At 36.3% G+C, this 23,380-nt stretch overlaps 1 protein-coding gene and 1 pseudogene across 1 annotated transcript; one reads left to right on the top strand and one right to left on the bottom strand.

The window, feature by feature from the left end:
* The first annotated feature begins 2,680 nt into the window (after nucleotides 1-2,680).
* LOC140821049 (uncharacterized) lies at nucleotides 2,681-3,847 on the top strand (annotated as a pseudogene).
* Nucleotides 3,848-14,456: 10,609 nt separating this feature from the next.
* Nucleotides 14,457-19,032, bottom strand: LOC140821048 (uncharacterized). Its single transcript, XM_073181458.1, has 8 exons — nucleotides 18,465-19,032; nucleotides 18,268-18,381; nucleotides 17,244-17,573; nucleotides 16,992-17,125; nucleotides 16,115-16,560; nucleotides 15,546-15,717; nucleotides 14,987-15,308; nucleotides 14,457-14,944 (listed from the first exon to the last, which is right to left on the bottom strand). The coding sequence occupies exons 1-8, from the start codon at nucleotides 19,030-19,032 to the stop codon at nucleotides 14,457-14,459; spliced, it is 2,574 nt and encodes an 857-aa protein (XP_073037559.1).
* Nucleotides 19,033-23,380: the final 4,348 nt, after the last annotated feature.

The following is a 23,380-nucleotide window of genomic DNA, read 5'->3' as shown; positions in this document are numbered from 1 at the left end:
AAAGACTTCATTTTTTTGTATTGTAGTGAAGTAATTAATAGAGAACGACTTCATAATTATTGAGTTGTGGTGAAATAAATTTTCTTTAACTCCGACGCAATTTTAATATGACGAGTTATTTTGTATTTTATTACTTCATCATTTAATTTAGTAGTAGATTTAAAAGACTTCATTTTTTGTATTGTAGTGAAATAATTAATATAACGAGTTATTTTGTATTTTATTACTTCATCATTAAATTAAGATATAATTTAAGGGAAATAAATTAAAACTATGGTTCATTTTTTACTTCACTAAATATAAATTTCAAATTTTTTTAACTTTTTACTTCATCAAAACAACGCTGTCGAAGTAAATGTTTCAAAAAATTAGAAGTGAAGCTCGTGTTTTTTAAATTGTGAAGTAAAAATAATGTTTTACTTCGTCGGTGTTATTATCAAAGTTGATTGGTATATACTACTTCATAATTAATAATCGCCGAAGTAACCAGCGGCGAAGTAAAAACCAAAAATTCTACTAATGTGGATTAATGGGTAAGTGGCTAGGAATTTATTTATCATCTAGTTGGTTTTCCTCATTCCTTTTCTATGAAGGTCCTTAGGCGAAATCCCACATGGCTAAACCACGGGAGAGATGTTGGACATTTATATGAGCGTGTAGCAACCCAATGTGACGCGTTTTAAAGCCGTGAGGCGTCGAGCCAAAGTGGACAATATTACAAGTGTGTGTAATGTGTGACTATGTGAAATGTTATAGAAGAGAAACAAAGAAGATGTCACGGCCCAGCCCACTTGTAATATTGTCCACTTTGGCTCGACGCCTCACGGCTTTAAAACGCGTCACAATGGGTTGCTACACGCTCATATAAATGTCCAACATCTCTCCCGTGGTTTAGCGATGTGGGATTTCGCCTAAGGACCTTCTCACCCCCCTTTTTTGGGACACAGCGTCCGCACTGAGGTTTGCCCCACCATCTCAATCCCACGCGGAGTCGCTCTGATACCAAATGTCACGGCCCAGCCCACTTGTGATATTGTCCGCTTTTTCCCGAGGTCTAACGGCTTTAAAACGCGTCACAATGGGTTGCTACACGCTCATCTAAACGCCCAGTATCTCTCCCGTGGTTTAGCGATGTGGGATTTCGCCTAAGGGCCTTCTCATCCCCCCTTTGGGGACTCAGCGTCCTTGCTAAGGTTTGCCCCACCGTCCCAAGCCCACGCGGAGTCGCTCTGATACCAAATGTCACGGCCCAGCCCACTTGTGATATTGTCCGCTTTGGCCCGAGGCCTCACGGCTTTAAAATGTGTCACTATGAGTTGCTACACGCTCATCTAAATGTTCAACATCTCTCTCGTGGTTTAGCGATGTGGGATTTCGCCTAAGGGCCTTCTTAAGCCTATGTTATTATGTGGAAATATTGTTTATGGGTTTACAGTTTCTTTAAACTGTCGCCGATTTATTTAGTAACGGTTTTAGATAACCATCGCTAATTTTAGAATAGCGACGTTTTGTAGTATTTGCGACGATTTGTTAAAAACCGTTGCTAACATATTTGTTTTTTTGTTTGTTCAATTATTTTATCTTTTCTTCACAATTTACATTTAATGACGAAGTAATAGATTTAAAAGACTTCATTTTTTTGTATTGTATTGAAGTAATTAATAGAGAACGACTTCATAATTATTGAGTTGTGGTGAAATAAATTTTCTTTAACTCCGACACAATTTTAATATGACGAGTTATTTTGTATTTTATTACTTCATCATTTAATTTAGTAGTAGATTTAAAAGACTTCATTTTTTGTATTGTAGTGAAATAATTAATATAACAAGTTATTTTGTATTTTATTACTTCATCATTAAATTAAGATATAATTTAAGGGAAATAAATTAAAACTATGGTTCATTTTTTACTTCACTAAATATAAATTTCAAATTTTTTTTACTTTTTACTTCATCAAAACAACGCTGTTGAAGTAAATGTTTCAAAAAATTTGAAGTGAAGCTCGTGTTTTTTAAATTGTGAAGTAAAAAATAATATTTTACTTCGTCGGTGTTATTATCAAAGTTGATTGGTATATACTACTTCATAATTAATAATCGCCGAAGTAACCAGTGGCGAAGTAAAAACCAAAAATTCTACTAATGTGGATTAATGGCTAAGTGGCTAGGAATTTATTTATCTTCTAGTTGGTTTTCCTCATTCCTTTTTCTATTAAGTCTTGTAATTTGTGGTTTGTATGTGGGGTTCATTCAGAAACTTCAAAGATAATTTAAGGGGAAAGGATCGGGGAATAAGCTGAAGGATCACTTGTACGAAGGAATAAAACTTGTTTTGGAGATCTTCTTTGTTTCTGTTTTATAACATTTCACATATTCACACATCACACATATTTCTCCAACTTTATATAGTTTTTGGGACGGTTTTATTGACAGAAAACATTTTTTTTTTGTAGTGAATTAATTATATCAAATATATACTTCTACACTACAAAAAAAAAAAAAAAGCTTTTAGCTACAGTTTTTAAAACACTGTTGCTAATATTTGAAAACCGTCGCTATTTTTGGTGAAAACCGTCCATTTAAAAACCGTCGTCAATTTTAGCGACGAATTAACTAACCGACGCTGTAAAACCGTCGTCAATTTTAGAGCTATTTAGCGACGAAATCAGCGACAGATTATGAAAACCCCGCCGTGCAAAGATTCTGTTAAAATCTCAGAATCTCTCCTCAAATTGCCTTACCTGAAAACCCTTTCTTTGATAAACTGTTTCACTAAGTCACCTGTTTCTTTGAGCGAGCCACTCTTTCGTGCATTGCCTTCTCTAGAGCATCTGGCGCTCGAGTCCAATCCAAGCCTTTCTGGAGAAATCCCTTCCACTTTATCAAATCTCACAAGCCTGAAAATCCTGTGCCTCTCTCAAAACAATATGAGTGGTGAAATTCCTAAAGAAATAGGAAGTCTGGTTAACTTGGAGCAGCTTGATCTCAGTCACAACCGTTTGACTGGTTCGATCCCTGAAGAAATTGGAATGCTCAAAAGTTTTAAGTATATGGGATTTTAGCTGGAATTCTATACAGGGAATGGTGCCTATTTCAGTGGGTGAGATGCAGTTTCTTGAAAAGATTGATTTGGGTTCCAACAAAAAGGAAGACTGCCTCAGGAGTTAGGGAAATTGAAGAGCTTGGTTTTGCTGGATTTGAGTCATAACTCTTTGACAGGACCGATGCCTGAAAATTTATTGGGTTTGCAGCAGTTGCAATACCTAATAATGGAGGGAAACCCAATAATTACAGGCATCCCTTCATTTATTGGGGACCTAAATAGACTCACAATGATAAGCTTCTCAGGGTGTGGACTCACAGGCTCGATTCCAACCATATTTTCAAACTTAACAAATTTAACCGCACTGTATCTGGATAACAACAGTTTAAGTACCGGTACAGTTCCTCAAGAATTGGGGAGGCTACCGAACATGGATCTTCTAAATTTAAGCAGGGATCAGCTTAGTGGGGAGCTGCTGTTTCCCCAAGATTTCATAACCATACTCGGAAACAAGCTTGGTATCAGAGAAAACAATGGATTGTGCACAAATCAAATGGCGCATAAAATCAGTTCAACATTATTTCAAAACCCTTCTTGCTCAAGTTCAAACTTACCTGCAGATAGCAACAAAACCTGGGCTGGAGAAAACCCGGAGAATTCTGAGGACATGAAGCCAACTTTGTACGGAGGTGATATGAGCTCATATTCTCCTGGGTTGGATAAAAAGTTTTGTATTTTTTTACAAGTATCCTCCTGTTTCGTTTGCTGGATTAACGTATTCAATGGTTTTCTTGGAAAATGATGATTGATGTCAGCATTTAAAGTTAAGAAAAATGCTTGTTAGAATTTGTTACACAAATACACCAATAGAATTTTTTGTTTTTACTCCACATTAGTTTACTTCGACGATTATTAATTATGAAGTAGTTAGTATATATCGATCAACTTCGGTAATAACATCGACGAAGTAAAACATTATTTTTTATTTTATAATTTAAAAAACACGAGCTTCACTTCCAATTTTTTGTAACATTTTACTTCGTAGTTTTGATTAAGTAAAAAGTTAAAAAAAAATTTGAAATTTATATTTAGTGAAGTAAAAAAATGAACCATAATTTTAATTAATTTTCATTAAATTATCTCTTAATCTATCGAGACCCCCATTGAAAAAAAGTTGTAAAAAACCATTAAAAAACAAAAAAAAAACTTAATTAAAGAAAAAACCCGTCCTCCACAATTCATTCCCGCCCCGCACGTGAAAGAAATCGAAGTTGTCTGTGCGAGATTTGCCTTCGATGTAGGTGAGATTTGCGGATATATACTTGTGGATTGGTATATTATATATATTTGTGGATTCGTGAATTTTCATTATTTTTAGATGGATAATTTATGAATCAAATGAATGTATTTTAAGTTATATATGTGTGTATGTGTGTATATAGTGGTATCATTGTATATAATTAAATTATTTTGATAAAATGAAAATTATGTTTTTACTTCATTACTTTATTAAATTAGTGTGTGGTAGTAATAAAAAATTATTCGTTAAATTAAAATTGTGTTGCAATAAAATATGATTATTTACTTCAAGATTAAATTAAATGATGAAGTAATAAAAAACAAAATAACTCATCATATTAAAATTGTGTCGAAGTTAAAGAAAGAATTTATTTCATCATTTATTCAATAATTGTGAAGTCGTTCTCTATTAATTACTTCACTACAATAAAAAAAATTGAAATCTTTTTAAATTTACTACTTCATCATTAAATGTAGAATATGTCTCTTGTGAGACGATCTCACGGATCTTTATCTGTGAGACGGGTCAACCCTACAGATATTCACAATAAAAAGTAATACTCTTAGCATAAAAAGTAATATTTTTTTTATAAATGATCCAAATAAGAAATCTGTCTCACAAAATACGACCCGTGAGACCGTCTCACATAAATTTTTGCCTTAAATGTAAATTGTGAGATAACAAAAGATTAAATAAGTTTAGACGGTTTACAATAAAACCGTCGCTAAAACAAATCGGTGACGGTTCAAACACTGTCGCTAAATAACACCGTGGCTAAAATAAATCGGCGACGGATCAGCGACGGTTTTAAAAAATGTGATTGGATTTTGTTTGTTTATTTTTAATATTTATTTTCTTGTCTTGTTTTGACACTCTGTATCCATTATTATCGTGTATGAATTTTAAAGCTGTAGGTTGATGCTTGAGTACCGCAAGGGGTAATTGCTATCGCTTGCAGCTTTTTTCAGAATTGGGTTTTTTAGTCCAAAAGTTTCTTATTCAAAAGTAGTTGCTATCGCTTGCAGCTTTTTTCAGAATTGGGTTTTTTAGTCCAAAAGTTTCTTATTCAAAAAAACTAGTTTTTCACCCGTGCGATGCACGGAAAATTATTTTATCTAATTGATTATTAAAATTAGTATATATGATAATTTGTTTACTTTCTCTATAACTTGACTTTTTATCAAAGTGAAATGTTTATTGTTTTCATATACATATAGATCTTAACAATGAAATACTGAATAAAAGAGCCATTTTTGTATTTTGTCTGAAAATTAATATCACGCTTGTATTAGACAATGAATGACATAACTATATTGTATTCACATATAAATTTATGTACCATGTAGAAAACAATAACTGTAACAAAATAAAATGATAAACATGATACAAACTTTTAATGTGGTTTTAATTTCAATAAATAATCTAAATTAAAATACAAATAAACTAAATGGATTATAGATCATACAATTATAAAACAAAAAGAAATTACAAATTTTGAAAAACTTCCTTAAATATAACATTTGCCGTTGAATTTTTCGGATTGCTATCACTATCACATATCAAAATTTTTAGACTCTTAGGAATCATAACTCTGGATACAGCAACGTACGACTGACCATGACTAAAAACTGGGTTATTTAAAAAAAGTCCTATATGAGACAATGATTGCCCCTGACTTTTGTTGATTATCATTGAATATAATACAATCAAAGAATACTGAACTATCTTTGTTGAAATTTAAAAGGAAGCCTTAGATAAGAAGACGTCAATGACATTCTTGGAATAAACACTTTATGACATGCATTACTTCCAGTAAGAATTTTTCCTTCCAAACATGGTTTCCGAGTCTTGACACGATCAATCTAGTGTCATTGCATAATTCAAGAGAAAGATCTATGTTGGAGATAAAGTACTAATTCTAAAAGAAACATTTATAATGATAACTCACAAGATAAAGTTATTCAAGTATAAAAAAATACTAATTTGTATTTAATATAAATTTATTTAACATGGATTATTAATAATAGCTTAATAACAACTCCATAATCAAATTTTGGCCTTGAATTAATTTAACAAACAAAATTTGCCTGTTAAGTATGTCAAATTTCATACATATATTTTAATTCTAAATATGTTAATTAACAATTTTTTCTTGTTTATATTATTTTGCATGAATAAAAAAATAATAAAAATGATAGTTTATATTAAATTGACTTACGATTATTTTTTAATCATCTATAATAATTCGAGAATTGTTGGTCTAAGATTAAAGTTAATAATTGAAGAGAAAAATGATTTTATACTATCATCAACCCACTGCCAGGTTGAAGGTTGGACTTGACGAACATAACTGAATAAAAGGGCCATTAGGGTATGAAAGATTTATTGGCTATAAAATGACTTTGTGTGATGGAATGTTTACTTACATATTTATAGATTAAAAAATCATTAATTTTAACTGAAACGATTTAAAACGGAGAAAGATTTTGGGAACATGTGTCGAAATTCAGAATTTAATTGTAAATTTGGATTTGAATTTGGTTGTTAATTTCACTTTGTATTAGGTTTATAATTCCCAGAAGGGAATTGAATTTTTGTATTTGAAATTTGAAATGTAATTTTTTTTTTTTTGTTAATCCGAGAAGATATTCAATTCTCAATTTGTATTATGTTATTATGTTTATAATCCCCAGAAAAGAATTAATTTTTTGTATTTGAAATTTCAAATTTAATTTAATTTTTGTTCTTTTTCCGAGAAGATATCCAATTTTCATGATCATACATTCACGTACATTAATTTGAAGAATTAAATAATGAACCAAATAATTTAAACCATTTAAATCATTTCCATCATTTATAATAATAACATTACTCGATAGTTTTCTTTTTTAGAAAGTGAATTTAGGCGGGAAATTGCCAAAAATAGCAGACAGCTCTGCTTTTATATATATATAGATTGCATTTAGTCCAAAAGTTTCTTAGTCAAAAGAATCAAAACCCCTAGAAAGTAGAAACTACTAAACAATTCCTAAAAATTTTCATTCCCCCGAAAAAAAAAAAACACACATTTTTAAATTTTCTAAATAATAAAAATTTAAATATATATTGTTGGGTTGCGGAAACGCTAGCAATCTTGATTTTGATGAAAGCAAAATTTATTGTGATTCTAGCATATTTTCTCAAATGTGTAGTAGCAAGATATCAAGTTGAGAGATTTGACAAATTGAAATTTAAATGAAATCAACCTAAAAATATGGCGATGTCAAATATTTCGATGATATCTCACAAACCAGTTATTTAAATGACTAACGACCAAAACGGTTGGAAAAGCCTACTCAATTCTAGAAATCATATTTCATGTCGTTTTAATCAATTCAGATGTTATCGAGGTTAAATGGCAGTTGCAAAATCCGACCGACCAAACATCTTCAATCCGGACGACTTGATAGACCAACTATGGTATTTTGGTCATATCTCTCTGATCAATTATCTTAGTGGAACGATTCAACATGATTTGGAAAAATAAGGCAATGATCTACAAATCATCTTCGAATGTCGAAGTTTGAATCTAAGCATAAGAAGCTGATAATTTGCGATGAAATTGCTAGTTCTGCATAGGTTGCAGAAAGAGTTCAATCATGTACACAGTCCAATATTTCGAGTATATCTCTTGAACGATTCTTGATTTTGTGAAAAGTTAAGAGAAAAAGCTACAACCTTCATGTTTATCTCTTTGCCCAAAAATCAATGAATCAAGAGCTATATATTCGCCGAACCAGACCACATTTCACTCATCTGTTTTGCCAACCATTTTGCTCCAGGAGCCGGATCGCACAACGACCTATCGAAAGTCAAATGTGACCGTCAGAATATCAGAAACAATACATAACATTTTTCAATGGTCATATTCTTATATCTAACGTATATAACAATCTTGGAGGATATATATATAATATCTTGAAGATCAAATACAAGCTTTATAAGTGGATTCAAAACATGATAAGCTTACGTGAAGAAATTATCTAAAATGATAGTAAACCCAAGAAGAGAAGTCTGATTGAGAGTATATAGAGTGAAAGTTTTCCCATTGTTTCTTTTGCTTAGTTTTAGAACCAAATTCGATTTAACTTCTCGTTATTCGGTTCATTTTTGAACATTTTAAGAACAAGTTATTGTAGCTCAAGCTTTTAGAGAAAATTCTAAAAGTGTTTATTCACTACCTCTAAACACATTATCGATCATAACATATATAATAAAAAATAATTATGAATAAAATATAAAAGTATCATGAACATTTATTAATTAATTTAAAATCTAACCAAATCTAATTGAAATTTTGATTAATTTATGTTTTCCTTGAATTAAGAAATTGAATAAATTGTTAACAATAATATTTTCTAGAGAATTTCATTGGAATAACTAAATTCAAATTAAAATGATTTTCATCCCAATAAAAAAAATTTAATTCAAAACTAAGTGTTTTAATTCCAATCAAAATTTCAAGTATATCACTACAAAAAAAACTTTTAGCGACGGTTTTTTAAACACCGTCGTTAAAATTTGCGACGGTTTTGGTTTAAACTTTGCGACGGTTTGACCAAAAACCGTCTCTAACTGTCGCTGATTGAACCGTCGCTATGAGCGACATATAATAAAAACCGTCGTTAAATCAGCGACGGTTGTAGTGAACCGTAGCTAAGGAGCGACGGTTTTAATTGAATTGTCTCTATTAGCGACTGTTAATAAAAATCGTCGCTTTACGGGTTTTTAAAACTGCCGCTAATTAGCGACAATTTAATCAAAATTGTCGCTAATAACGACGGATTTTGCTAAAACCGTCGCCAATTGCCTATAAATATGCGCCTCCCTGTTTAATTTCTCCGCACCACTTCAACATTCGGTCTTTTTCTCTCTCTTGGGCGATTTTGGTTTCGCTTTGGGGAAAGTTTTTTACAAATTTAAAAATATTAATTTAGATGACTTGAGGAGATTATTTAAAAATATGGACAAATAATTATAAAACTAAATATTTTTTATTAAATTATAAAACTAATTTTTTAAAAAAATTAATATAATTAGCGACATATTATCTCAAAACCCGTCGCTAATTAGCGACGATTTGGTAAGATTATGTCGCTAAGCGACAGCTTTGTTATATACCGTTGCTAAAAACTGTCGCTAATTAGTGACAGAATCTTACCATAAAAATCCGTCGCTAATTTAGCGACAATTTGTAATAATCCGCTGCTATTTTAGCGATGGTTTTTGTGGCGCCCCAAACCTCGCCACGTAATCATACAACATGTGACGTGATATGCATAAAAATTTTCTTTTCAACGACGTAATAATATAATGCATATACGACAAAATAGTGCAATCATCACACTATCTACATCAGTGTAGCAGAAACAATATAATAAATACATACACACAACTAAAATAAGACAGTAAACTATACTGTCTCTATCTACTATCAACTACAGGACTGTTTGACTAGACACACCTAGTCCGTCACCACTATCATGTCTCACGGCATAGTACTGTAATTTGTCCAACAGAAACAGTCACCGAAGGGTGAGCATATACAACAATCATAATCATAATACGTAATAGTTATATTAACAACATCAAATATAACTGAAATCATAACAGAAATACCCCCTTTGTTGTTTCTGGACAATCAAGCCATCAACAATATCAACGACATCACTCTCATACTACTGCAACAACAACATCGACGATACGTCACACCCCAACTCCGGCGACAACAATATTGTTGAACGAACAACAACATCAACGATACGTCGCACCCCTACTCCGGCGACAACAATATTGTTGAACGAGCAACAACAACGATACGTCGCACCCCTACTCCGGTGACAGCAATATCGTCGATCGAACAACAGCAACGAGACGTCTCCCAACAACATCAACAATAATATTCAACAACAAAGATAATATCAAATCACCCAATCCAGTGATTTACCATTGTTCAACACAATAGTATTTATCAATACTAAACAATAACAACATATGCTCGTACGTCAACACGTACCTAATAATCGAGTATATATATAATCTAGCTATTTCTTTGATCCCGAGGCTTGTGATGTATCTAAATAATTCAACAACAATTATCAGATCATTGTCACCATATCAACACAATCATAACAGCCTCAATATATAACATCAAATGGCCCAACAACAATCAATTCAATAAAATATAAAACTCGATTATAAATTCTTATCGTTCAACAAATTAATATTCGAGTGTATTTAATTCACAATACACACCCTAATAAATTAACTTCAAATAATAGGCTATTCTACAACATCCGTTAAACTACAAAAACTTTATATCAACATGTAGCCTATTCTTCGTAGACTCCGAATATATAATCAGAATTACTAATAATTGACAAACAACTATCCAATATCAATCCAACGATTAAAAATCCCTAATTATAATAAAGTAGGAATAATTCAAAATAACACCACTATAATCTTCTCTTCTTCGTTAAAATCATACACTACTCAACAATTTTCAATTTTTGTATGATTTAACAATTTATTGGATTTATTCCAAAATCGACGAATTTCCAACATTAACAAAAATATAAGTTTATACCTCAAATCGAAGACCTCGTGTCAACGATCCCAGAACTGAAGTCGGTTCGTCGATTGGATAAACCGATAAGCCGCAAGATCAAAAAGAAAATCCCGAAAACTCTTTTTTTCTTTTCTCTCATCTCTCTTCTCTACCTTTCTGTCTACGTGAGTTGGTGGAATTCAACTCAACTTTGATTTTTTTATTTTTTTATTTATATTATATTATATTATTAATATTTAACATTTTTAACACCGGTAGATCCCTTTGGATTAGTCGAACGATCAAAATTTTCAAAACTCAAAACATGAAACTTGTATATATTTGAGTTTTCTACGTTATATCCAAATTTCAAATCATATGGCCAAAATATGTGAAACGTCCCATGTTCTTGCGTTTAAAATGTACTAGAAATTTTTTATTAATTTTTTTTTTTAAAATTTCGGACCGCCCATGAAAATATTTTAATAAAATATTTTGCCCATGATCTAGAACATTCGCTAACTAGCATTTTAAAATCAAGTGAATAGACATGAAGGATAAAATCATCGCATGAGTTACCAAACCTAAAAAGCAATATTCGTGAAACATATTCTCCTCTCCAAAACCACTCTAAAGCATAAATAAAGGGTTTTTTTTTTAAAATATTTTAACGTAACATTATAACCCATAATCATGAGTGCGGAAAATCGTAGAAGCGCTGGTCCTCGGGTTGTGTGCACCTTCAGTCCAGTCATCTCATGCGTCAAGTCCTCCCTCACCCTCACCTGCATCCATCACACCTAGTGAGTCTAAAGACTCAACACACCAAATCTTTGTAACGAGTAATAGATATAAAATCTCATGCAACAGTGAAAATACTTTTACGTAAAATAACCTTTTCGTGATATGCATGACATGAACCTTACCTTTTCCTTGATCATAACATAACATGATAACATGACATAATAGCATGACGTGATTCTTTTCATGATCATAACTTTATCTTTTCCTTGATTGAATTCAGATCGTTAATTGTGACTTTCCTGACGTGACATGACATGACATGACATGACGATGGTACCATCTACATGAAACCACAGTACTGGGCGGCGGGGACATCAGCGACACAAGATCGTCAACTGAGCCTTGGCCTATTCTTGATCATAACCTCAAATCCTGAATTCCTCATAGTCACAATTACTTCACTTTCATCAATGTTTCCATGTTTTCATCACCGTATAAAATCATGCATGAATATATTTTCTTTTGAAACCAAGCATGCACCATGTATTTTAAATGTCAACTTTAATCATAAAATTTCATGGACATTTAAAATAAATCATAAATAAATCATGAACATCTCGTAAACATTTAAACATGAACATAATATCATAAAAACAGCATTTAGGGCACTGCCATGACCTTTACTAATTTTTAGGTGTAAAATGACTGTTTTACCCCTAGTCGTGACATTTTACGTTTCTGACTTTTTTCTTGATTTCTTGACTCTAACATGTCCCAAATAAATATTTAAGCTTACATGAATTTTTTCGTAATTTTACTTAACTTAAATAATAGACATTTTCAATTATCTTTTCTTGATTATTTTAACGGTGTTTTAATCCCGAAAAATACCAAACTTTAATATAAAATTCCTAAATTCAAAATTTAGTCTTTTTATATTATTTTAGCCCTTATGGATCACGACCCGACCCCCGTGAGCCATTTTCCAACTTTTCTTCATTTTAAAACTCATTTTGACACCTAAACTTCGACCCCGAGCCATCTCTTAATTTTATCGAGTTACCCCCGAACCATATCGAGCCAAAACTTGCCCAACATCTTAAATTAGCCTACTGAACCTTTAGACCATTAAAAATCCATACCAAAACCCAAAAACGAAGGCCCCCATACTGCCCCTTATTCTGCCGAGAGTTGCACTAGTAATAGGACTCTCCCTTTTTGCTTCCAGGACCTAGCCATCGAGCCCAGGGCCCAAACCACTAGCCCTCACACCTTCCTAAGACTCTAAAGACTTGTCCTAGCCCAGCCCCTGAGCCCTGGACCGAGCCCCTACTCCCCTACCAGTCATGCGAAGTCTGCACAATTCTGTGCCACTTCTCGGGTAGGAGTCCTTGCTTGCAAGGACTCCTCCCAGCCCTCCTAATCCGAGTCCTAGCTTGGCTAGGACTCTCCCTTAGACACAACCCGACCCTAGGTCATCCCTGAACCCAAGCCCAGGTCTGCCCTCCTTTAGAAACATGACAGCCGATCGCTAACAACCCATGACAGCAGTTTTGGGTTTCGAAAAGTGCATGGCTTCACTCCTTCGGTTTTGGTCGTGAATTAGGCATGTGTGTGTGACTTTAATGCATTGAAAAACCTCTCTTAATCTTACCTATGTCATGGCAGCCCCTTAACCAAACCATATGCAATTTATTTGGATCAAAAACCATGTTTCTTCAAGCATACTTGCAATATTACGAAAATTCAGAGAATAACGTCTTGCCTTTCATGCACCAAATAATTCAAACCATAATATGATATGATGGATGAGAAAAGGGAGATTAAAGCGTGCCTTTGCGTCGTAAACGCACGATATACCGACGGCGACGAAGAACGGGAAGAACCGAGGCTATCTACCCTTAAAATTTTTGAAAGAAAAAGCTTCCCAAAGCTTGTGCAAGTGCCGACTGCTGCTGCTGCCGAGGGAAGGGTTTGCTTCTGATAATTCTTTTAGGCGGCGTGAGAGTGAGTGCTTAGTTTAGGGTTTAGATTGTTTTTTATATGCTAGTAAATTTTATTAATTAGGCTTAAGGCCTAATAAATTTTAATTAAGCCCACTAGTGCAAGTTAGGCTTGAATAAAATTATAAAAGAAGCTTAAAAAAACGTTTTCATAAAAAGACATAGTGAATTAAATAACCGGACTGCTTAAAAGATTGAATTTTAATTAAAAATCCAACACCGATAAAAATTTAGTCCCGGCGTATAAAATCACCCCGAAATTCCTTGATTTCAAAAATATGAGAAACCATCTCTCATAAATTAAATAATTAAAATTAATTATTTAATTAAAACATTTTTCAGCCTCCGGTCTCCGTTCCTCGATCGTCACTCAAATAACTTTTTAAAAATACAGTTTAATGCAACCATGCAGAAAATATATTTTAAACATGTCAGAATGCACCACATAAATAATTCGTGCAATAAACATTTAATTAAAATATAAAGGAATTTAATAATTGCATGCATATGGTTCGCGTGGACTTTAAATTTTCGGGGCGTTACAATATGTCATATTTAATTATTTAAAAATAATTAATTATTTAGTAATCTCAAATTACTAAATCAACATATTGTTATATTTACTTCAAGCATTGCATTTCTACACCCCCCCTAAATGGATTTCGACCCCGAAATTAAGTAAAAGCAACGATAGCATGCGTAAATAAAGATACGTCATACCATCAGAATAAGTAGGGGTAGAGCTCCCTCATATGCCGTTCTATGTCCCAGTGGCCTATTCGACACCTCTATGCTCCCACTGAACTTTCACCATCGGTATAAGCTTACTACGAAGCTTTTGTTCAGATCGATTCAAAATACGAACTGGACTCTCAACATAAGACACGTCAGGATCTAACTGAACCTCAAAAATATCCAACACATGTGAAGGATCTGGCTCATACTTCTGCAACATCGACACATGAAATACATCATGAATACTAGATAAAGATGGAGGTAGAGCCAATTGATAAGCCAAAGTGCCTATCCGCTGCAATATCTCATACGGGCCAACATATCTCGGTGCCAACTTTTCTTTCATACCAAATCGCATTGTGCCACGAAAATGAGAAACTTTCAAAAATACTCGATCGCCCTGCTGAAACTCTAAGGGTCTTCGTCTTTTATTTGCATAGGCGGCCTGTCTATCTTGAGCTGCTTTCAATCGCTGCTGTATCAACTTTACTTTCTGTTCCATCTCATGAATCATCTCAGGACCTGTAACTGTAGCTCGATCAACATCATCCCATTACAACGGAGATATACAACGTCTCCCATACAATGCCTCAAATGGAGCCATCTGAATACTACTATGATAACTATTGTTATATGCAAACTCCACCAATGGAATAGATGACTGCCAAGCAGATTTAAAATCCATAACATAAGCACGCAACATATCCTCCAATGTCTGAATAGTATGCTCAGTCTGACCATCTGTCTGAGGATGATAAGATATACTCAATCTCAACTCTGTCCCCATCGCAGTCTGCAATCCTTCCCAAAAATGAAAAGTAAATCGAGGATCTCTATCAGAAATAATAGGCACTGGAATCCCATGTAGTCGTACAATCTCTCGTGTATACAACTGTACCATCGTTAAATACGTATTATTCATGCTATAAGGTATAAAATGTGTAACTTTCGTCAATCGATCAATAATCACCCAAATAGCATCAATAGTTCTAGTGCTTCTTGGCAAATGAGTCCCAAAATCCATCGATATGTGCTCCCATTTCCAAGTCGGCACTTCTAAACTCCTCAATTCACCTCATGGCCTTCTCCTCTCGGCTTTGATATGTTGACAATTGAGACATCGACACACGAAATCAATCACATCATGTTTCATTTCCTTCCACCAAAACTGAGAGCGTAGATCCTTATACATCTTCTTGCCAACAGGGTGGATATAATATCGACTACACTGTGCACGCCGCAACAGGCCCTGGCGCAACTCAAGTCTATCAGGAACTACCCATCTATCTTTCATCCTCAAACTACCATCATCAGCCACTTTAAAGTGATAATTGAGTGATAACTGCTGCTTTTCGACTCAATGCGTCTTCCACTACATTAGCTTTTCCCGGATGGTAGCTAATCTCACAGTCGTAGTCTTTAACCAATTCAAGTCATCTTCGATGTCTCATATTCAACTCCCTTTCAGTGAAGAAGTATTTCAAACTTTTATGATCGGTGAAAATTTTGCACTTCTCCCCATATAAGTAATATCTCCATATTTTCAATGCAAAAACTACTGCTGCAAGCTCAAGATCATGAGTAGGGTAGTTTTTCTCGTGAACTTTCAACTGTCTTGACGCATAGGTTATAACTCGGTCATTTTGCATCAGAACTGCACCCAAACCAAGTTTAGAAATGTCGGTATAAAGAACATACTCTCCTTGCCCTGATGGCATAGATAATACTGGCGCTGATATCAAGGCTTGCTTCAACTTGTCAAAACTGTCTTGACTCTCGGAACCCCAAAGTATCTTTGTCAAGGATGTCAAAGTTACTGCAATAGATGAGAATCCCTTAATAAATTTGCGATAATAGTCAGCTAGTCCCAAGAAACTGCGAATCTCAGTAACACTCTTTGGTACTGGCCATTCTTTCACTGCCTCAACTTTAATCGGATCAACCTCAAAGCCATCACTAGAAATGATGTGGCATAAGAATACCACTCTATCAAGCCAAAACTCGCACTTACTGAATTTTGCGAACAACTTCCTATCTTGCAGAACTTGCAGTGTTGTCCTCAAATGACGACTATGCTCCTCTTTATTTTTCGAATAGATCAAAATATCATCAATGAAGACTATAATCAAACGATCCAGATACGGCTGAAATACGCGATTCATGAGATCCATGAAGATCGCTGGCGCATTAGTCAGACCGAATGGCATGACCATAAACTCGTAGTGCCCATATCTAGTTTTGAATGTTGTCTTGTGAACATCTAACTCTTTCACTTTCAACTGATGGTACCCAGAACGAAGATCAATTTTAGAAAATATCGATGCTCCTTGTAACTGATCAAATAAATCATCAATTCTTGGTAGCGGATATTTATTCTTGATAGTGACTCTATTCAGCTCTCGATAATCTATACAGAGTCGCATACTGCCATCCTTATTCTTCAAAAATAATACCGGTGCCCCTATGGAGAATAACTAGGGCGAATAAAACCCTTGTCTAGCAATTCTTGGATTTGATCTTTTAATTCCTTCATTTCAGCGGGTGCTAGACGATAAGGTTCTTTAGATGTAGGTACTGTGCCCGACATCAACTCAATAGAAAATTCCACCTCACGGTCAGGCAGAATGCCAGAAACGTCCTCAGGAAAGATGTTAGGAAAGTCTCTGACAATATCAACATCCTCCAATTTCTGACTGATAGGAGCATGCGCTATAGTGACACATGCTAGAAAAGCTTGGCATCCACATCTAATAAGCTTCCTCGCACATAGACAAGGGATAATGTGTGGCATTTGCTTGTTTCTTACCGCTTCAAAGACAAGATTTACCACTAGGAGGTCGAATAGACACTGAGCGCTGACGAAAATCAATCGAAGCTCCACTCATTGATAACCAGTCCCTACCAAGTATGATATCAAACTCAGGCATAGGAAGTACAATAAGATTTGCCCGAACATCATCTCTGAATAAACGAAGCTCCAGATTTTTCACAATTTTAGACGTGAGCATTTGATCACCGGAAGGAATAGAAACTTTGAAACCCAAACCCATATCTTCAGGAATATTCAGTTGCTTGATGAAGGTTTCAGATATGAAAGAATGTGTAGCTTCCGAATCTAGCAGTGCATAGGTGGCTACACCTTGAATGATTATCCTTCCTGCGATGAAAACGTCTTTTAAATCTTTTCGTGTTGAAGCTTAAAGAATTTCTATCATTAATCTCCCAAAGTCGTGTGAATATTACACGTTGAACTTAAGCATTTCTTGAAAAATTGCATTTTAGCCCTTCAATTTTTCGAAATTTACATTTTAGTCCCCAAATTTTTGAATATTTACAATTTGATCCTTATATTTTTGAAAATTTACAATTTAGTCCCTTGAGTTTCGAAATTTACTTATTTGGTCCTTAAGAATTCGGAAATTACATCTAAGTCCCTTAACTTTCGGTTAATTGAATTTCGGTCCTTATTTTTCGAAGTTTTGCACTGTGGTCCTTGAATTTTCGGAGGTTGCATAATTGGTCCTTCAATTCCTTGCTAATTACAATTAGATCCTTATTTTTCGAAAATTGCACTTAGAACCCTCAAAAAATTCGAAACCCTTAATTATGATTTTTCTTTAATTTTTGTCCTAAAAATTTTATTTGGAATTATTTCATCCTTCACATAAATTAAGGCACAAAATTCAATATCAATTTATATGGTTTCTAAAATCATATCTTAATTTCCAACTAAGGTAGAGCATACAACCTAAATTCCACTAGGTTAATCTTAATCCCAATTCAATTCTAATAACCAATTTAACATTTTATACAAATAAAAGGAATATAAAAATGTTAAATGACTAGGTTACCCGTAATAAGCGTAATGTCTGCCTCCTCATCAGCTTCTTTAGCATTCATAACATATGCTCTCCCAACAGTAGGTGCATTCTTCTTCGGGCAATCAGCAGCTTGTGCCCTTCTTCCTTGTATATGAAGCATTTGAAATATCCCCACATGCATTTGACATAATGTAAACGATTTCACTCCTTGCATGGTTGCCTATCACCAGGCTTAGGTGCTCCAGGATTTGGTGGCTTTTGTGGTCCTTGCTTCTTGACTTGTTCTTGGGGATTTTGAGGCCCTGGAGGTCTAGGAGGACCCGTATATGGCTTCTTGTTTGGCTGATTGTGATGTTGGTGTTGTCGTCTCTTGCGTTGTGCATCATAATCAATCTCTTTCAACGCTTGCTCAGCTTGAAAAGCATAGGCAGTTGCAGTAGCATAATCTATAGGACGCATCATCATAACATCAGGGCGAATAACAGGTCGTAGGCCATCAAGAAAGTGTCGAAGCTTCTCAGCAGGATCTCTAGCAATAAGGGGTAAAAAGTGACAATCCCTATCGAATTTCCTCATAAACTCAGCAACAGTCGAGTCTCCCTGACGGAGGCTCATAAACTCCCTCTTCAGTCGCCCTCTAATTTTAACAGTAAAATACTTCTCATAAAATATCTCCTTGAACCGAGCCCAATTAAGAGTAGCAATGTCGATACCATGCTCAGCTCTTTCCCACCATAAAGAAGCAAAATCTCTAAACATATAAGTGACACACCTCACACGGTCAGCATCCTCCATATTCAGATAACGAAAGTGTACCTCGAGTGCATGAATCCAAGCCTCAGCAGCAAAGGGATCAGTGGCGCCAAATGTTAGAGTAGATGTCCCGTAAGCCAACTGTTGGCTGGGGAATTTATTGACTCAAGTGTAATAAACAATCTTTATTTTAATATAATTTACTTTTTAATGTTTTCGTTATACTTTATCTGTATACCCATGCAAACAGCATAGATAAAGTTCTTGATTATGCTTTAATACAAATGAATCGTAATTCGATGTTGAAACTCATTTGTGAACACTGCATATTCTAAATTCGTTCCTAGTCGATTCAGCTGCCTAAAACATGGATAAAGGTCGCTTGAGCTCGATATTAGCATCTGTGATGTTGTGTACTGCGTTTCTTGGTAAGGGCATAGAGATGTCCAAACATACAGATGGGTAGTCATATGATGATTATATAAAACAAACCTCCCTCGGACATTCTAAGTGGTTATCATTCATCGAGAGGATAAGTCCGTGGTTATGATTGTACACCATTAGTCCTTACGCCCCGGGACAACACTGAGGCTCTATATGCTAGGGCTGTGCTTTGACTCGTTTACCGGCTCTAGGAGAGTCATCAGGTGGCGAGGTTGGGTACATTTGCGACACATATAGGAGCCAGTGCATTGTAGTCGGGGATTCACCGCTCACCTACGGGTGTGGATGTAGTAGCCCGAATCCTATTTATTTAAATAAACATGATTAAGTATCTTTAATTAAGTAAATCATGAGTATTTTGGCTTTAGAGTTCGTGTGAGTAAGCCGAGGTGTAGCCGAGGTGTCGATTGAGTTTTAGTATTTGGTTGACACGCCTGCCGGGCAGGTGTCAAGTGCATGGTAATTGTTGGACACGTTCATGCATGTAAGGTGAGGTGTCTTTGTGCATGCTGCCTAGCGACAGATGTCCGGATGCATGGGATTTGGTTGACACGTTCATGCAGGTAAGTTCCGAGCTGAGGTCTATAAATAGGCCATGGGATTTCTCATTTTGGAGGGGGTACTGTGTGTTTAAATGCAAGTTTTAGCTCTCAAGAGCAGCCCGGGAAGGGAAGAGCAGCCAGGAAGGGAAGAGCAGCCCAGAAAGAGAAGAGCAGCCAGGAAGGGAAGAGCAGCCCGGGAAGGGAAGAGCAACCCGGGAAGGACAGAGCAGCCCGGACAAAGCAGCCGGGCATAGCCGACGGTCCGAGAAGGGCAGTCAGGGAGCTCAGTATCGTCAGGGCTGACGACGGACTAGACCCGATTGATAGGATTTCCTGTGGACTAGGATTGCTTTACTAGAGGTACGAAAGTACTATCCGAGATATCCTGGTGGAGTATACATTCTTATATGTGTTGCATGATTATTTGCTGCATTGATATATGTCATATGATGCATGCTATTATGTCACGCTTATTGCTACATGTTGCATTTCATCTTGAGCCGTATCTCTTTCGAGATAGCCTTTATTGTTGAGCTGTATCTCTTTCGAGATAAGCTATATCTTGTGGGGCCGCTCAGCCCTGTCTTGTGGACGCATGGACACCGAGGGTACACAGTGGCCGACGGGTCCGGAGGGCTTCGGTGATCCGGGACATTTTAGGTCCACGTCTGATCTTGTAGTGGATGCAGTGACCCAGAGGAGTACCGCGCGGCACTATCCACTTGGCGCCTCTAGACTGAGCATATTGAGATCTTTTGTGACTCCTGTTTCTTGACTACCCTGGTATCATATCATAGCATGTGCATTTCATATAGGCTTGTATACTCATGCTTTTGTACTGGGCGTTCTTATCGCTCACGTCCTCATTTTTCTTTATCTTGGACACCCCACTTCCATGGGGCAGGTCTCAGGTTGGATGGCTCAGTAGGAGGAGGAGGACGTTGAGTAGCCATTTGTTTTAGTTATCAGTACTGCTTTGTTTCAAGACAGTTGTACCATTTATTGTTGTTTGAATTATTCTGGACTTCGATTGGGTTGTATATCTATCATTTGTTGACCTTTTCCGCCATTATCTCTGATTGTAATTAATTAAGTTAATTGCATGCTTAAATCTTGATTAGTAGGTGATTCTGGAACGGGTCACTACATTTATGGTATCAGAGCATTCATATGATTTTGGGTTATAGATTCTGTTTTAGGATTTCCGTTGACCATTTTACCATTTTTTCCCCATTCTATCTTGTAGCGATGGCTGACCACCTTGGTGATGAGAGTAGTTAGGGGAGTGTAGGTCGTTGGGGTGACCAGGGCGATCGTAGGCGTCATCGTGAACATCGTCATCGTCGTGATGGCCCTAGGCGTTTTGAGATGCACCGTTTCATTCAGATGGGGCCTAAGCCTTTAGTCGGTGGCGAGACTCCCGATGTTGCTGAGGATTGGTTAGAGCGCATGGAGAGTTGTTTCCGTGCATTCCAGTGCACCGAAGAACAGCAGATGGAGACCCTTGGTTTTCTTCTCGAGGGCCGTGCGCGCAAGTGGTGGCGATCGACTTCTGCGCCGATAGTCCAGTCTCAGAGTAGGGTGACTTGGGCCGAATTCCGTGCAGCTTTCATGCAGCTATATTTTCCTCCAGCCCTTCGCCAGGCAAAGACGATTGAACTTCTGAATCTTAAGCAAGGGAGTATGTCTGTTGATGCATATCAGCAAAAGTTCTTCGAGTTGTTACCCTTTGCTCCTCATATTAGTGGCAGTTCTGAGGCCAAGTATGACCATTTCCTTCAGGGTCTTAACCAGGAGATCTTTGATCGAGTCACTGTCTGCGATAATCCTACTTCTTATGATGGGTTAGTGAACCGGTGTCGCCAGGCAGAGATCAGTCTCCAGCGTGGTAGGTCTATTCTTTCTTCTAGACCTCCGAATACTTTGAGCCCTCGATCTCAGTCTTTCAAGAAGTGAGGTTCTTCTTCTTCTGGATCTGGATCTCGGTCTAGCGGTGTTTTTCTCTTTGGTAAGAAGAAGGTTTCTTGTGTGCATTGTGGGAAGAACCATCCATCGGAGCAGTGCCGATCAGCCGCGGGAGCTTGTTTTCAGTGCGGAGAGATGGGTCATCTTAAGAAGAATTGTCCTCAGTTGCGAGGTGGAGCAGGATCTGGTTCCGGATCTCAGACGACTGTTCAGCAGAGGACAAAAGGTCAGGCAGTGGGCGGTTCAAATCTTCGACCTCGTGCCCAAGGTCAGGTATTTGCGCTGAACCAGGATCAGGCTGCAGATGAGACAGGGAGAGTCATAGCAGGTACTTTTTGTTTATGCGGTATTCGTGCTTTTGTTCTTATTGATATCGGAGCATCACATTCATTCATTTCTGCACGATTTGTTAAGCGTCATAAGTTACCGTATGTTTCTCTAGACGTCATTCTTTCCGTTTTTACTCCGATGGGTCATTCGGTGTTAGCAAAGCGTCTAGTGATGGGTTGTCCTTTAGATTTTGAGGGTAACGAGTTGACTGCGAATCTTATGATCCTAGAGATGGAAGATTTTGATTGTATTCTGGGTATAGACATGTTGACTACCTACCGAGCTACTGTGGATTGTTACCAGAAGCTTGTTCAGTTTCGTACGACTGAGAACTCTAGTTGGTTTTTCTATGGTGAGGGAGCGCGACCTCCGATGCCAGTGGTATCTGCTCTGAAAGCCTGTCGTGCTTTAGAGTCGGGCGGGGAAGGCTACCTCATCTATGCAATTGATTCATCCACAAATAGTGTTGGTACAGATGATATTCCAGTGGTTTGTGAGTTTCCTGATGTTTTCCCAGGTGAGATTCCTGGTTTTCCTCCTATTAGAGAGGTGGAATTTGGCATCGAGTTAATGCCAGGGACTACACCGATTTCTCGTGCCCCCTATCGTCTTGCTCCGTCAGAGATGAGGGAATTGAAGCAGCAATTGCAGGATCTTCTTGACAAAGGTTATATTCGCCCGAGTGTTTCACCTTGGGGAGCTCCAGTCTTGTTTGTCAAGAAAAAGGATGGATCGATGCGATTGTGTATTGATTATCGCCAGCTGAATCGTGTGACGATCAAAAACAAGTATCAATTACCTCGTATTGATGACTTGTTCGATCAGCTTCAGGGTACCTCTGTTTACTCCAAGATTGACTTGCGATCGGGTTATCATCAGATGAGAGTCAGAGATGATGATATTTCCAAGACTGCATTTCGTACTCGAGATGGGCATTACGAGTTTCTAGTTATGCCATTCGGATTCACAAATGCGCCAGCGGTGTTCATGGATCTGATGAACCGAGTCTTTCGGGATTTTCTAGATCAGTTTGTTGTGGTTTTCATCGACGATATCTTGATTTATTCTCACAGTGTGGAAGAGCATACCCAGCACTTGAGGATTGTGTT

Source organism: Primulina eburnea, unplaced genomic scaffold, assembly GCF_022965805.1.
Source record: "Primulina eburnea isolate SZY01 unplaced genomic scaffold, ASM2296580v1 ctg3_ERROPOS2889059, whole genome shotgun sequence".
NCBI classification, from domain to species: Eukaryota; Viridiplantae; Streptophyta; class Magnoliopsida; order Lamiales; family Gesneriaceae; genus Primulina; species Primulina eburnea.
Note: the sequence above shows the minus strand (reverse complement) of the source record. Positions and strands in the feature narration are given on the sequence as shown.

Coding starts and splice junctions, on each gene's coding strand:
- LOC140821048 (XM_073181458.1), bottom strand. CDS start 19,032: ATGGAGGATGCTGACCGTGTGAGGTGTGTCACTTATATGTTTAGAGAT. Junction 18,382..18,464: donor TCCTGGAGCACCTAAGCCTG/GTGATAGGCAAC, acceptor TTCATATACAAG/GAAGAAGGGCACAAGCTGCT. Junction 15,718..16,114: donor ATGCCATCAGGGCAAGGAGA/GTATGTTCTTTA, acceptor TGATGATGGTAG/TTTGAGGATGAAAGATAGAT.